This window comes from Nyctibius grandis, chromosome 11, assembly GCF_013368605.1.
Source record: "Nyctibius grandis isolate bNycGra1 chromosome 11, bNycGra1.pri, whole genome shotgun sequence".
NCBI classification, from domain to species: domain Eukaryota; kingdom Metazoa; phylum Chordata; class Aves; order Nyctibiiformes; family Nyctibiidae; genus Nyctibius; species Nyctibius grandis.
The window spans coordinates 4,404,774-4,421,391 of record NC_090668.1 but is presented as its reverse complement, the minus strand read 5'-3'; the positions used below and the strand labels follow the sequence as shown (position 1 = coordinate 4,421,391).

The following is a 16,618-nucleotide window of genomic DNA, read 5'->3' as shown; positions in this document are numbered from 1 at the left end:
TGTCCTCGCCCCCATCCCCACGGGTGTCCTCACCTCATCCCCCCACCACCCTTGTTCTCATCCCATAGGTGTCCTCACACCCCATCCCACAGGTGTCCTCACCCCCATCCCCACGGGTGTCCTCACCTCATCCCCCCACCACCCTTGCTCTCATCCCCACAGGTGTCCTCACCCCCATCCCCACAGGTGTCCTCACCTCATCCCCACACCACCCTTGCTCTCATCCCCACAGCCACTCTCATCCCCATCCCCACAGCCGTCCTCACCCCCCTCCCCATGGCCACACTCACCTCTCTCCCAGTGGGGGCCACAGCCCCAAGGCTCATGGTGGAGCCACAGCTCTGCTGCCTCTGCTGGGCTGCCGATGGGGCTGCTTCTTCCGAGAAATCCCCGCCAGCTGGGCCGGGTATCACGAGGGCCCCAGGGGAAGTGGCGCTGGGCCAGCCCGCCCAGAGGTTGCACAAGCCCCTCTGGGACAGGGCAGAACTGGGACAGGCGGTGACGGCAGGGGAAACGACGTGGCGGTGAGCGTCAGGACGCGTTATTGCTGTGCCATGACTTTCGTTGACAAAGTTAGGGCAAGTAAGGTCAGACTCATTAAACCAAAACTCATCACCTTTCAAGAGGTGGGAGGACCACATGGAAAAGAGATGGAGGTCTATGAAATGGTGAATGGAGAGGATAGAGGGTGAAGAGGGAGCAACTGGTTGTTGTTCCCAAAGAACTTTGTAGCGACTGGGCAGGGAATGTGACACAAAGCCAACGGGGATGAAGCAGGTCTGGGCTCAGGACTTGGGAGGCCCCACTGACGGTTTTCCAGCCCCAGGGCAGACAAATTCCCACCAGGCTGCCTTCTTCTCAAGCCAATGGTCCTGGGCAGCAGGTCCTCACAATGCCAGGAGTGATGAGGATGAGGACTTCAGCACAAGGGGGACCACGGACCATCTGAAGAAGAAGGTACAAGAGAGACCTTTGCTCCCCTGCTGATACTTCTCTCCCCTCGGGGCTGTAGCAGTGGTTTTCACAATAGCGATGATGGGGGTTGACCAAGGGGATCCACCAGGGATGTCTCTCCCAAGTGCCTTCAGTGGCAGTGTGGAAGAGCGCAGGCAGGTCTTTGGGATGGTGGAGAGAAGCAGTCGTGGCTGAGAGCGGTCATGGATCACCTCCATGGGGTTCCCTAGGGAACCCGCGGCAGAGCTGAGCCATGCCATAGGGTCGGAGGGACTAAGCAAGGCTGAGGGATGCACCTCTACCTTCTGCTTTTCTCTTACAAGAGACAGGGAAGCAGATGGTAGGAAAAAGCCAAAACCCACACAATTAGTGGATGGAGGAAGGATTTTTCTCCTTCCACGTCCTTTCCTCTGTGCAGGATTGGACAGTCACACTGTGCTCCTGCAAAGGCAGGAGAACGTGCTACATCCCGTCCATTCGATCTGCTCCAGCACAATCCCTGCTCCTACAGCGACTGGTTCTTTCCTTTCCTGGATACAGGGAAGGTGATGCTTAGCACAGACTTTTTGTTGTGTTCATCTCCCCAGCTGTCTCTCAGATCACACAGACCCTCTTTTTTTTTTTTTTTTTAATTTCTAGAGGGTCCAGCCAAGCATTTGGAAATGTACCCTTGCAGGTTTACAATAAACATATTAATGGATTGCAAATGAAGGTTCTGGCTGAACATGTGCCAGTAGCTCCATGTCATGCCTGTGATGCAGAGTTATTATAAATGCAGTGCAGGTAGCTAATAAAAATGATCATTAACTTAACCCCAGCACTTTCCTGGAGCTAAAGATGACACTTGTGGTTGATGCAGCATCTCTTCAAATGGCTGGAGGTTGCTGTGTTCCCCACAGACTGCTTCTCTGAGCTGCAGAGAGAGCATCCTCCATCAAGTACCAAGACAAAAAGTCTGCCGTGCCTGTCCTCTCAGGTCGGTAAAACCTTGCCCTGGCACAGTCTGCATGAATATTTGGTGAAGAACCAGGGGTGAGAGCTTGTTGATGTCACGTTGGAGAGCAGTAAGAAGCCTGTGATTCTAGAAAGGGAGGAACCAATGGGTATGCGTGCAGGCTGGGAAAGGGAAGGATGTGTTGTGTGAGAGGAGTGAGAAAACATCTGCAACTCTCGCTGTGAGTCAGCGCTGGACTTGCAGGCAGAGGACGAAAGCTTTGCTAACGAGGATTGAAGCCTTGTGGCTGACTGGCTTATGCTTCAGAAACTGAACAGTGAGAGAGCGCGTTTCCAAACGGAGACAGGAGCAGAGGGCACTGTCACTCTCTGCGAACAAAGTGACGGGAGAGCAGATGCTGTAAGAGGAAGCTCTGTCTCAGCAGGACAACTGGCACAAGAACCATTCAGAGCCTTAAAGGGCAGAAAAAACACACCCGCTGTGTGTCTGGGGGAAGGATCAAGCACCACAGCAGGCTTCGTCTCACCACAGCTGAGCTAAACCTGCGCTCACCATCCAGGTTTCCCTCCGCTACTGGGGTGAGGCACAGAACCTCATGAGTGGGGTGGGAAGGGACGTCTGGTGATCAGTGGTCCAGCCTCCCACTCTGAGGAGGACGTCAATCAGTTGCTCGGCACCTTGCCCCATCCACAATTGAATGTCTCCCAGGATGGAGATCGCCCACCTCTCTGGGACTCTGTTACACCCTTTGATCTCCCTCACAGGGCAATTTTTTTTCCTAGCATCTAGTCAGAACTTTCCTCCTTGCCACTTGCATTTGCTGCCTCTCAGACTATCACTCTGCACCTCTGGGAAGCGGCTGGCTCTGTCTGGTCTACACACTCCCATGAGGTAGATGAAGAAAGCAAGGCAGTGTCCATTTAGCCCTCTCCTGAAGACTCAAACCCAGTTTCTCTCATCCTCTCCTCCTATTTCATGTGCCTGAGCTCCCTTAATCATCTTGGTGGCCTTCACTGGACTCATTACAGTATATCAGTGTCTTTCTTGTATTTGGGAGTATGAAACTGGGCACAGTTCCAGGCCTGACACAGAGACCCACCTGTTCTGGACACCCTTCTCAAGATGCTCTGGGCTGTCTTTTCTAGCCAATCAACATCTCAAGAGATAGGGCTCATGCTGACGGGATGGTAAAATAATGTGTAATTCATATGCTGGGACTTGAATGCAAATTCCTGAAGCCGTGGAGCCTGAAAGTCCTCCTCCTATTGGAGAAAGAGATGGGAGCAATAGAATACCACCTTGGGTGCTCCCAGCCTAGCATCCTGCCTTCCACATTTGGGGAGGCATATGTGTTGATACTGAGCAGCCACAGCAATGTGTGGAAGCAGCTTGATGCCAAGGTGAGGGAGGAAGCATCTCTGTTTTACTGATTTTACCTCCTGCTAATTTCACTTAATGCCCCTGGTCTTGTTCTCCTTGACCCTTACAGCTGTGTATACCTCAGTCATACGCACCTCAGTTGTTCCTTCCAGGCTGAAGAGTCCCAGTCTATGTAGTTATTCTTCATGCAGCAGCCAGTCTGGACCCCTGGTCATCCTTGCTGCCCTTCTGTGAGTTTTGGGTTTTGTTTTTTTCTGGTCTACTGTATTCTGTTTGAGATGGATTATTCCTGAGTGGCAGCCCACGCAAAACCCACTGCTGCCCATGGAAAAAGAGTATTGTTGTTTCCCCTATGGATCATGTTACGTTCATTGTTACACAATTTTATCTTCTATTTTGCTGCCTGGTGAAGGTCAAATCTTCAGTCAGACCTCTGGGACCACCTTCTTTCTCCATATCTCCTAGAAGCACATCCAAATGTCTCATGAGGTCCATCTTCTTTGCATTTGCCAAGACCAAGTATCCTCTCTGGTATCACAAATCCAGCTATTTACATGCCTGCTAATATAATCACCTGCCACGGTGGCCTGCAAAAAGCAAATAAATTTCAATAGCTACTCCTGAGATGACAGAAGGTTCCTTCCAAAACACTGCAAGACTATCCTGAGATCTGAGCTGAGAAAGCATTTCACTGGGGCTTGAGAGAAAAAACTACAAGTCTGATCAGGCCACTGTCAATCAACTGGATAAATCCAGATTTGGAGTGCTTAGGACCACATCATAACTTCTGCAACCACAAAAACCAAATTGTTGACCCAGTATACACTGATTCTGACAGGTCAACAGGATCCAAGAAACTTTATATGAGAGTAAAATTCACTTGAGGGCCCTGGCTTTCGTGGTGTCTGCAAGCACCACTCTACTACATTGCATGGCTGAATCCCCCCTGAGTCACCGCCTCTCCCTACAAGCTTCTCCCCAAATCCTAGGTTCACAGATGTCGCTGGCCTCCCGTATGCCCAGGCTTGGGCATCTGCTGGGCTTGGAAATTTTCTTGGTCGACATCAGTTTCTCCACATGCAGATTTGGCTCAAGTTGTAACCACTCCTTCCATTTCGACCGAAGTTTGATATACCAGTGACAATAGCAGCTTAGGTCAAGGATGAGTTATATCAGCCTGATGCACACACTCTGCGTGTGTCTGTGCACACACCATGCCTGTGCATAGGTGGTGAACACACTGTGTGTGCCCATGCACATCCCGGTGCCTGCGCATAGGTGGTGCACACATTGTGTATTTCTGTGCATGCCCCTGAACCTGTACAGGTGAGGAACACACTGTGTATGTCTGTGAACACCATTGTGGCAGTCCCTATCCGGAGTCACCTTCCAAATCACAGTGTTTTCTGGGGAGGGGGAATCAGGGTTGTCCTGCACCAAGTGACCCATGTGGCCATCACCTGCCCCACTGCTTTGCTGCCGCATTCATTATCTCTCCTGCCCAGGGAGGATCAGCTCAAAGCCCATTGTCCTTCCCAGTCTGGAGCAGACATCTACCATCATCTTCTCTAACATCATCTTCCCACTTTTGCACCAATTGCTGCTGTGCAGGCGTGGGCAGACAGCTGATTCGCAGCAATCTGCTTCATCCATCAATCCTATGCTAGAGAGATGCGGTGCCACCAGCGACGTGACTGCGGCGCACGATACAAGAGCTTGACAGGCAAGACGAAGGTGGAACAAGAATAAATCCCATTTTATTACGTGCTATGTTTTCATTTGGTGTTAAATCACTGCCGATAATAGTTTGTGACATGTATCCACCTTTTATAGCCCTCTTTCATGCTCTCCTCTTCATGGAGACTGAATAAATACCAGCACAGACATTCTCCTGGGTGGCCTGAGAGAAAAAACAGGATGCTGAGGTGTGAGACGGCTCCAAGGCCGACATGAGGACGTGACTGCAGCGACCGCACTGAGCGGTGCTGCCGGCCAGGGCGGGAGCCTTGTGCCTGCAAGAAATCGGGGAATGTTTTAGCTGATCCTGAGACATCTTTAAGGTGCCAGAAATCCCCCAAATTGGGGGTCTGGGGGTGTGTGTGTGTGCTGTGTGGAGGTTATTATTAAAAAAAAAAATACACTTTCTCCCAAAAAGATGAAGTCGAGCTGACGGTGATGGAAGGAGGAGGAGGAGGCTGGGCAGCCAGGCCTGGGGCAGGCTGCACCCCAGGCCCCGGGGAAGCCAAGCACGTAGGCCTGGGGCAGGCTGGACCCCAGGCCCCGGGGAAGCCAGGCACCCAGGCCTAGGGAGGCCGGGCCGCATCCGCCGCGTCACATCGCCGCCGCCCCCGAGTGACAGCGACATGTGCGAGGCTGCTATAAATACTGTCGGTGACTGACAGGGTGGGCAGCGGCGGCGGGGGCAGGGGCAGCCGCAGCCCGGCTGCCGCCATGGGCTCGCCCCGCCGAGCCCTCGTCGGCCTCTACGGGCCGGGAACGGGTAACATCGAGGGGGCGGAAGAGGCCGAGAGAGTGGCCTGGGCCTCCCGGCCCAACCGGCGCAGCTACCTGCTGAGCATCCGGCCCCAGAACAGGTGAGGGGGGCCAAGGCCAGGGGGAAGGGGCCGGTGCGAGATGGGTGTCCCCCTGCCCGGCAGCTGCCATGGGTGCGTGGTGCCACAGGCCCTGGGACAGAGACGGGGCCTGCAGGTGACATTTCAAAGGCGGGTGGAGGGCTGAGGTGCGGGGGACGTGGGGACAAGCTGGAGGTGAAGCGGGGGGAGAGCGGGCTGGCGGCGTCCCAAGCCATAAGGCAATACCGCGGCCCCCAACGGGCTGAGGTGACAGCCAAGCTGGGAGCAGCATGGCCGCCTGGGCCTTTCCCTCCCTGGGGAGGGATCTTCTCCAGGGTGTTAAAAACGAGTGACAGTTTGTGCTCTCCAAAACAGCTCGTTTTCTGCGGACCAGCCCGTCGCTTCCCAGAAAAGGGCTGTGTTTTTTTTGTGGTTGTTGCCAGGGGTTGTCAGCATCGTGCATCGTTTTATAGCAGGGCAGGTGTGCTAAGTTGACCGCCGTGCTGTGAAATCCTGATGGACACGAGCTTCTGTGTCTCTCGAGTTAAACTTGCGTACGGGATACTGTGCTGACCTTCCTGCCTTCATTGTAGTGAAGCCGCTTGTGTTACCGACACCAGACGCCGAGTGAGAGGCCCGCTGTGCGTGTGCCTTATCTTATTGCCAAAAAGGTATTTCTACAATGTAGATACGGGCTGAGCAGCCATGAGAACAGCATTCCTGGGTTAGAAACGGCCTTAGGCGGGGGGTCTGTGGTAGGAATAAGGCTTTGTTCTCACGGGAGAAGGTATGATAAACATGTTGTCAAATGTGACTGGCTGAGGTTAGCAAACACAAGGCAACGTGCCAGTGAAGGCAAAAGTGTCAGCGATTGTGTTAGTTGTTCAAAATAAAGCCTATAAATTACTTTTAATTCACTAGCCATGCTCTTCAGTCCATAAGCTCTTGACTGTACCTCTTCCCTGTTGCTGATTTAAAAATAATCCTTTTTCAGTGTGTCAAGGGTTGATGCCTCAAAGAATCGGAGATTCGTAAAAATAAATACAGGGCCAAAAGAGAGAAAAACGTGGTGCCTGGAAGTCAGATGTTAGAACTGGGGTAATGCCAAAGTTAAGTTGCCTTAATTCTGGTTCCTTTGTGCTTGTATCATAGCATGCAACCTAATGGCAGTCTGTCTGCATACCAAGGCATCTTCAGTACCAACAAATGCCCTCAAGGCATCCACAACCTATCTGCGACCTCAGACCAAACCATGCAAAGGAAAGCCATAATCGAGTCCTGTGACTCCATTCTGTGGATTACAAGTAGAGAGAGTCTTTAATAAATAAGATGTCAAGGTGTTTTGGTTGCCTATAACTTTGACTTTTATTCCCCCCTAAGTATGTTCAAATTGCAACTTTAATCAGTTTAACCATAAAGGAGAGTTCCTTCGTCCTGCTATCAATACTGCCGGTGTTCCCAGATGGCTTCCCCACATCCCCTAAGTCTTCCTTAAGGCCGCTGAGGAAGGCACACAGCAATGTAGCACTCCCCTGCAGCGAGCCTGGTGTCTTTTGGCTGTGTCGACTCTGGCTCAAGCACGGTAAATCCAGTCCATGTCTGCAAAGCTCTGAGTCCTGAACATCTTGAACTTGTCAGGCTGGCGCTGCGGGTGGGTGCACCCCAGTTTCCACACAGCTTTTGCAGGCAAAGGGGCACTGTACTGCCATGCTTAAACCAGCAGTGCATTCCATTTCTACAATTTGTCCAATCCTTTTTTTCAATCCACTTATGTACTTGGTTGTCAAAGCCTATGGCAAGGTAATTCCATTTTGCCTGTTAACTTCAGTGGCTGCCCCTTCTGTTGTAAGAAGCAATGAATAAATATTCGCTAAATAGCAAAACTGACCTTTCCCTGTGTTCGTGACATCCTCTAGTTTCTCTAATGAATGAGGAGTAATATAAAAGTCTCATTCCCTGCACAGCCCTGAGAGCACCTACAAGTGCTGAAGACTTGAGCTAGGATGCGTGGAAACTGTGTTATTGGCTATGATGCAGGGCAAGGGCTTGAATGAAGTGGGGCTTTTTGTCCTGTAATTAAATAATGTATCATAACAATTCTGGAAAGCAAGTGAGTGGAATGGTGTAGCAAGAAGACTTTCAGAAAGCAGTTATGAGTTTAATTAAATCTAGGAACATCTGGAGAGCTTGCCTGGGAGAACTTGAAAAGCAAGATTAGTGAAATGCCTAACTGCAGATAACATTCAGCAGTTCTCTTTAATGCAGAATATATTTGAATTTGGTGGGTTTGGAGCTAACAAAAGTATGGGACAAGCGGTGCAGACACAGAATTGTGGTGGGAGGCTGCTGTGGTGGTTAGAAAGTAAAAATGCATTTTCTGATCCGAAGAAAGCGTGGGGTTTTTCAGGCTTCTCTGTTGCTGTCTTTATATGTATTTGTAGACTGTGTTTAACCGAAATTTTTGCCTGCTCTCTTCACCCATTCTTAAAACAGTAGAAATTGTAGTGACGTGGTAGAGTTACTTACAGATGTGGAAATATCTTTATGAAAAGAAACTGAGGTTAGGGATCCCTGCTTCTGGGGCGACTCACGAACATGTTTCACCTATATGCTTGCATTCATGAACCGTGTAGAGAGTAGTCTGGATGACCTTGCTTGGTCTCCCTAATTCTGTAGGAGGAAAGGGATGTTGTGTAAATCGAAGGATACCAGTTTAGAAACTGGTACATACTTTTCCCGTTTTTTAACTCGTAGAATTTGTCAGGGGTGGTGCTGCGAGGGCCAAAAGAATAGAGGTATTGAAAATGGCTGTAGAGAGAACATCATCCCTTTATTAAACAGAGTATTCAGGATATTTACTTTTTGTGCCTTTAGGAACTGGTCTTTAGGAAGAATCTTCCCTGTGAGCAGATAGCTCAGTGACAAGAGATTACTGGCTTTCCTTCGTCAGTTTTTTAACATACCTGATAATGGACAATGTGAGGAGCAGCTTATGGTTGTGGTGACTTGCCCTCTGCCCTGGCAGCTGACAGCACTTTTATTTTTGGGGTAGGTTTTTTTTTAGAAGAACTCTTATGTCTCAAAGCAACTCACTATAATTACTTCACAAAGTGCGAGGAGAAACTTGTCAGTCCTGTCCCGGGTCTGCCTTAACTGCATTCAAGGGCCACAACTTCAAGATGTCTCTTTAGGTGTCCTTTTTGTAAGAAATAGCTGAGTCTGGAGAACGTCTTGTGCAGGGAGATGCAATTTTATGTAAAATCTTATGGCAGAGTCTTCATCTGAGTTCTAGGCAAACTCCTCTGATGGAAGTGATCTGCACCTCTCGTCTAATGCAGATGTCTGCCCCTCTGTCTCATTACAGCATTGCCTCCTTGCTTAAATGTCTTTCTACTGTCGCAGCTTCGTCATATGCAGATATTTTTAGAATATAGTGACATTGCCACTGATCTTTTCTTGGATGGCTGTCTCCGGTTGTGGTGGCAGCTGAGCTCAGGAGAGTGCCTTGCCACCTGGCTTTTCTGGCTAGAAACCATTCCCAACCTTGTACCTCTTGCTTTGCACATAATATCAAATGAAGGTGGAAGATCTGTTACTATAATAAAGTGAGCTGAAAACACAGGAGTGCTTAGTTCCTGAAAAGCGTGTTTAACTTTCTTGGTTCAGAGGAGTTCCCTCTGCAGTAGTTGGGCACTTGTAACTTCTTACAGGACCTTGCTTTTGGCAACAAGTGGTGTAAATCCCTGGCAAGAAACCAGCTGTGGCATCTGAGGGAATTCAGAGTATCCGTTGTGTTGGATGGAAGTGTCCCAAACTCTGAAAGGAGGGACATCCAGTACCCACTCGAAAGGCAAAAGTAAAGGCATTCATGGGTTCATCTCCCAGGTCTCTAGAGTAGAAGTGTCTTTTTCCTATTGGTGTAATTATCTCCACAGCAGTACCTTGTTTGAGTGGGGCTCCTTACCAGTTGTGCACAGTGAATAATAATCCCAAGCTGCGTTTTTCAGCTCCCTTTCTAAACCCTCCTGTCCATATGTCCTAGCCAGTCAAGCAGAGCTGAGTATGTAGGCCGATGAGCTGATAACCTAGGCTGGAAGATCAAGCTATGGAGCTGGACAAACAGTGTCCTTCAGGATCTCTGTTAAATTACAGAATATCACATGTGTGAACTTCTCTCTTCTCTGGAAACCTCATAAATGGAGATGTTTCCCAGGCCTGGGAACCCATCTGATTGTGTGGAGGGGAGACTGTGGTCTCCTCTGAACCAGGCACCTCTTGTGCCACAGCAGAGGCAGTTTCCAGGAGATGGAATTAAAACCTCCTCTATCCTCACTCTCTTTCAGCAAAGGGAGGAAGGTCTCGGGTGAATGAGGCTGTTATCTCACACCGACTCAGTCTCACACTTTACAGCATCGCCTGGTCCAAGAAGAGGAAGGCAGAAGAGCTGTTATGAACAACTATATTTTCACCTTGCTGCTTTTCTAACCCATAGCCACAAAAATCTTCTACACACAATGAGATACCAGGAAGATGTCAGCTTTCCTGGGCATCTCATTGTCCAGTATTTGCTTTGCTTTCTTTTGTCCTTTCTTATTCCTTGATGTCTTTCAACTAGCTACCAGTTTAATTTGGACCATAAAGGCAGCAATAATTCAGAGTTAAAATACACAGATCTGAGCCATCTCCAGAGCGTTACAGAGGCTGATACAGGAACGTGTAACTTAATTTATTGTTTTCCACCTTCTCAGTTAATGAAATCTAGCTCTAAATTGTTGCATGCAAGTCTGTGTCCATCTCAGCTCAAAGTAAATTACCTGCAGAAAAAAAATGCCATATTTCTCCAGCTCCGACATCGATTCGTTCCGTGACCTTGACAAGCAAAGACTCAATACATCCCTTTTCCAGTCTGTAAAATAACAATGTGTCTTGTACAGCTCCATAGCACTCACAGCTGCCTTATCACAGGATTGCTGATAATTACTGCCATGGTATATGAAACACAAACACACTCGTTCTGTGTGTGCATGAAGTGCTTGATAAGGAGCAGGACACATGGCAGGAAAGAAGCCTTAAGCATAACCATATGTACATGAAAGCTTCATTGTTGGCTTTTAAATGTTGAAAACAGTTTGCTACTGACAGCTGAGAACACGTTCAGAGTGTCTTGTTTTTGTCTCAAGTAGTATTAACCTTGGAGGCAGAGAAGTTCATATGAAATCTTATACTTGGAAGTCTGCATGTGCAAAACATGCCCAATAATGTCGCGGGTCAGAGTGCCAGCAAGAGGGAGCGTCTGTAGGGGATTGCCAGGGCCACCCCTCTGTCCTGCTCCTGGGATAGAAAGGCTGCCAGGTTCTCGGTGGGCTCTTCTGAGGAGCTTTTGTGCAATGCTATTGCCATCAAAACATAACTCGGAGGTCTCAGCTTTGCTGTCATTGACACATTTCACTGTTTACTTGCTGCACTGGACAGCTTGTGTAGCTCAATTTTCGTGCTGTAGAAGAGCACTGAAATATATTAAGGATGGTTGCAGCTCAAGCAGATCAAGTCCACGTACTTGTACATGTAAGAACGAAGCCACTGTGAAGCCTGTTTCAGGGTCTCCCGAGCTCTTGTTGACTTCCATATGAGGACATGAGCTGGAAGGGGAAAGATTTTGTTATCTTGGGGAGAAGAAATACAGAAAGAGGAGAATTTCATGCAGTGATTACATGAGAGGGCTAGAAAAGGTGCTGGATTTAAAATCTGTGTTTTTCAAGCAGTTGTTAACTTTTCAGTGCCAGCGGGGTGATGTACTAGCCTAGGCTATCAGCTTGAGTAATATTTTTAATGATTAAAAAAGAGCGTTGTTGGACAGTTCTGCCTCCTGCCCTTGCAGAAAGACTGAAATTTGGCAAGTGCGTGAAAAATGGGGAAGACTGTCTTCACTTCCGAAGAATATTATGAGCAGTTGAAGGGCTGAAACCTTTAAGAGGATGACAAACGTCCAAAGGAGTTTGAAAGCACCTGAAGAAACAGAATTTAAAGAGGAATTGAAGCTGGTAGATGGTGGATAGTAGAGGGGTGTAATTCTCACAGGCCAGTACAACAGCAGTTAATAACAAAACCTGTATTTTCAGGGCTAGCTTTTAGCTTCACTTCGTAGATGTGAGACAGCCGCGGAGTCTTTCCTCCCACTGATACTGGACATGCCCAGAGCAAACCTCTCTGAGTGCTTCTCCAGGTTTCTACCAGTACCTTTAGACCTGGATTCACCTGCTTTAGATGTATTCCTCAGGATAAGATAAGCGTTTGCCTTCATCCAGTAACTATAATGGCCCCAGGCTTGCTCGGGGGAGACACATCCGCTGGCGATGCTCTATTTCATTAGCAGAGTCCTCCACTGTGTGCACTAACAAGTCTCTGGGGAGCTGAGGACACAGACAGCCCAGTCCCAAAGCATACCAGACTAGGCACGCTGGGACATCTGTCGTTGCTTGCACAGGATTCCCACATATCTAAGTGGATAGATTTGGTTTAGGGTCTGATGCAGTCACGCTGTTGCAGCTCTATGCGGGTATGCTGTGAACGTAATTAAAACGAAGTGAAACGCCAGCTGCCTGCAGGCAGGGCTGTTCTGGCTGAAGCATTCAGAATTTGATCTCGCTCTCTCTGGGATTAAATCTCTAGTCTGAAAAGCAAATTTTGCTTGGTTCCTTAGTGTATTGAGGTTAAACTTTAGTAATAGGTGGATCTTTGTGGTGATGGCCTTTTTCTTTTGACAATATCAAAGCTCCTCAAGAGACCCTCAGTGCAGTGTTCAGCACTGTGTTTCAGGATGTACAGTGAATAAAGCCCAGCTTGTGTGCTCAACACTGGAGATTAAAAAGAATACTGATGATGCTCACTGTTTGATCACATTCTTGAGCACAAGGGGTCTGTGGCACAGACATGGTTCATTCTGGCTCTTGATATTCGAGTGATTTACTTTACATCCAAGCCAAGACACCTTCCCGTTTGTCTTATGCAAGAAACCATGATTAAAACCCCACTTCTGCGTATGCTAGCATTCTCCAGCAAGCATTTTAGGATCGTTGCTGCTGGCTCCTCAAGCGATGCCCACGTCCTCAGTATTCCTGGAGGCTCAAAGGACGTTTTTCCCTTGCAGCGGTATACAAAATGGTTTTGGGTTCCTTTGCTGTTGAAAAGCTGGAAGGTGAGACATAATTCATACTTACGCCCACGAATTGTGTTTCCAGCTGGACAGAGCTGCCTGGGGGCAGCCCAGAGCACAGGGACAGAGCACATCAGTGCTGCTGCCCCTAGGGTCATCTGGGATGGCTGTACTTCAGAGAATGGTGGGGGGGAGGAAGCTCAATCCCTCTGGGAGGTCAGGGCAGGGCAAGAGCAGCTGGAGGTGGAATTTGAGCTCTCTAAGCTGTTAGGGTGGCTGGGAGTGATGAGGACAAGGTGACATGCTGGTCAGTAATGCAGGTAATGCAAAGGCATGCCTTGCAGTGCTGGAAAGGACATGGGGCTCAAAGGGACACCCCAGGTGATGGGGCTCAGCTGGAAGGACAAAGTTCCTCTGACTTCTCCCATGGGCCAGCACAACGTATGCAAGATGGATCGTGTGGCTGATCCTCAGCCTATTATGGTTAGTGTCTGATTTTTCCAACTGGATAACGCCTGATCTGCTCATCCCCTGTCTGCGTGAACAGCAGTTGGCACCGCGGAGGGATCAGGATCTTGTGGCTGGGGGTGGAGAGGGTGAAGCTGCTGCTGGAAGGGCAAGTGCCACCCATGTTTGTTGGGTTAAAGCTACTCCTGAGCGGCTGTCTAAAACATCTTCTGTCTTTACTGTCCTGACCTGAAGGAGGGGAGTCAGTGAGCTCTTCAGAGTGCTGGAGTTTTTTTTCCCAATGAAAATGTGCAGTTATTTGTGTAAAGTGTCAGGCCTTCAGGCCGAACTACTTTTTTACTTATTATTCACATGGAGATTCTGCCTCCGCAGGTGGAAGTGCTACATGGTTGGCAGGAGCAGTTTTCAGAGACCCTCTGTGGTCATTTTTAGGGCAAGACTTGAAGTCCAGCTGACTTCTGTGCAATTCAGACTTGCACAGAGCCTGGATGTGGTCATTTGGGTAGGAGACCTGAAGAGGTGCACCTTTCTTGGTTCTTCATGCTGTCTTCTGTAGCATCATCATAAAGCACTGAAGTTTGATTGTTCAGCGGTGGTCTTCAGTGCACCACGCTGAGAAGGTTTGATCTGTCTGCACATACCAATGTGGGAGTTTGACTTCTTGCATCCCAAAGGTGATGTCTACGCTGCAGTCACTTCTGAGGCTATATGGTGAGGCTGTTGCATAGGCACAACTAACAAGTATCTCAGTGTGATTAAAGCACTGAGCTTACGTGCTGTTGACTAGCTGGTACGTAGTTAGTTTTAGGCTTTTGGTTGGCATGTGGGTGAACTCAGGGTCTGAGGAACTGCTCCTGACTGCTGTGGGTCAATGCCAAGAGGTTATTTCCTACAGCTCACAAGGGGCTGCTGCCACAATATGGCAATGTGGCCTTTTGGCTAGAACATGAGTCCTTGAAGACACTCTTTTGGGAGAGCTGGTGGCCACTGGTAAGTAGGTCATCTGGGTTTCCCTTGTGTAGGACTTGTGTGTTTGATTATTTTTTTTTCCCTGAATGGTTTGGTGTTATAACATGTTCCTGCAAAGAAAGCAAAACCTATCGATTCTTGTGAAGTCTACTTCTTTTATTTTATTTTAATTTTTTACCAGGCCTTAGTGATTTGTTGGCAAGCTGGAAAGCAGTGTATAGTGACCTGAGAGTTTTCAGCTTCTCCAAAGAGCTTGGAAGCACAGAGGGTGACCAGCTCAGGCCACCTGCTTGCCAGCAGAGAAGTGGTCTTGCAGCGGTCTGTACTCCTGCCTGCCGTTTAATCGAACGTCTCCCGGGGTGGAGTTGCCTGCTTTGAGCACAATGCTGCGGATGGTGCATGGAAGGCTCCGGTGCTGCTTCTTGGAAACCTACTTGTATAAATGTCCTTACACTTATTCTCTGCTGTTAACGACCATTTCATTTTTACAGCCTTTGATTTCAATTGACAATGTGGCTTGCTCGTCCTGGCAGTCAGCCTGAGTAAGGCAGCTGTACCTTCTTTTAATAGGAACTCTGACCTGCACAAAACGACTCATCATTAATACGTCTCTGTAACGGTTTGTTTATTTCAGCTCCTTTCCATGCTTTTCTGTCTAATGGTTTTTATGCTGTTTTTTGCTTAGCTTATCAAGCAGCAGATTCTCTCCCTCCAGTTTAGGAAGGTAAAACTACGTTGCATTAAACTGCTCTGACCAAACACTTTGCTGAATCCCACTGCACATGATTAATCTGTATGCTTTGGTACTAATTAATTAGTAGAGAGCCCTGGAGTGATCTAACAGCCTTATTCTGCACGATTGGATCCCTAATATTTGCTTGAACTGCAGACAGCAAAGTGAATGTTCATCGTAATTCCTGTGTTAAGGTGCAAGAAATATTCCTCTTTCTTAGTCACACAATGGGTGTTCAGCTACTTCTTGATATTAAAGTGAGACTTCCATACAGAGACATTAAAAATTAGATGTGCCTGCCCTGAGACTTTCAAAGAAGAAATTCTCTTCTCCCCCTGCCATCCTGTGCTTTATTGTGAAGATCTTCATTCATTTGGACTCTGCCCTGAAATGCGCTTGTACTTTGCCTCTGGCAAAATAACACATTTGGAAGTCAGTTGGCATTACCGGTTCGCTGCAGAAGCAGGGAGAGGAATGACCGTGGAGGGAAAGGCCTCTCCAGAACACCCCTATAGCTGTGGGATTGCTAACCAAAAAGTCAGGAGAAGAAAATCATGATGAAGAGGAATACACTTCTCAAATCTCCTTTTCCTGCAGACTGCTTTTGTATGGAAATCCCTCTTTAATGTAAAAAGGCTACTGAATTGCTGGTGTCCTCTTCCTAGGCTCCAGGGCTTTTTCTGCAACAAAGATGCAGCTTCAGGAAGGCCCGGAGGAAGAGCGGCTGCCGCCTTGTATCAGATTTCTTGACTGCTCTGAATTACTTGTTTAGAAAGCAATTTGAATTGGACAAGTCTCGTTGCAGCTGGAGTGAGTCAGCTGAGAGCCCCACAGTGCTGCAGTCTCTAAGCCACCCCCCCAGTGACTAATACAATGGTTTCTTTGAAAGATTAAATAGACTTTCCAGGGCTTCCTGCCAAGTGTACATTGGGCAAGTCTCCTCTGATTCATCTGCCGTGTCTGTGGAGCCCCCAGCTTCTGGTGATGCTGCTTTCCTAAACCATTCAGTAGCCTTTGTTGTATTTCACCTGACTGTGAGATCTGTACTGAATGGACCAGACTTATTCCTGGTGCCTCCTGCTGATACCAGTGGCATGGTACTGGGATTAAACTTGGTCCTGAGTGTCACTATGCGTGTGCACATCACTTTCTTTAAGATGCTGATCCGGTTGCTCTCCTGCTGGGGTATGAAATGTTCATTGAAGCTTAGGAAGTCCCTTATGTGGATCTAAAAGGCATTTACTGGCTGGGGATCTGAAGGGGCCATCAAAACCCCACCAGTAACTGCGTTGGTACTGGATTGTCTGCCTTGCTCTTTGGAAATGGGAGTTTTTTCTCCTGGGGTTGGAGTATGGAAAGGTTTCTCTTGTTTGAAACAGCTGTCGGCTCCCACAGCCCTTTCCTGGCCCTGTAGTTGTGTGAAGAGCTGCTTG

The 16,618-nt window shown here is 48.4% G+C and overlaps 1 protein-coding gene across 4 annotated transcripts in view; it reads left to right on the top strand.

The window, feature by feature from the left end:
• The first annotated feature begins 5,681 nt into the window (after positions 1-5,681).
• ALPK3 (alpha kinase 3) overlaps positions 5,682-16,618 on the top strand; it is a 38,202-nt gene continuing 27,265 nt past the window's right edge. The window contains exons 1-2 of one of the 4 annotated variants that reach the window (XM_068410378.1): positions 5,682-5,883; positions 15,138-15,176. In XM_068410378.1, the coding sequence (XP_068266479.1) occupies positions 5,741-5,883; positions 15,138-15,176 (182 nt within the window). In that variant the 5' untranslated portion in view covers positions 5,682-5,740. Of the gene's footprint in view, positions 5,884-15,022; positions 15,072-15,137; positions 15,177-16,618 lie in introns of those variants that run through there. The other 3 variants (XM_068410375.1, XM_068410377.1, XM_068410376.1) reach the window with 3 other exon arrangements.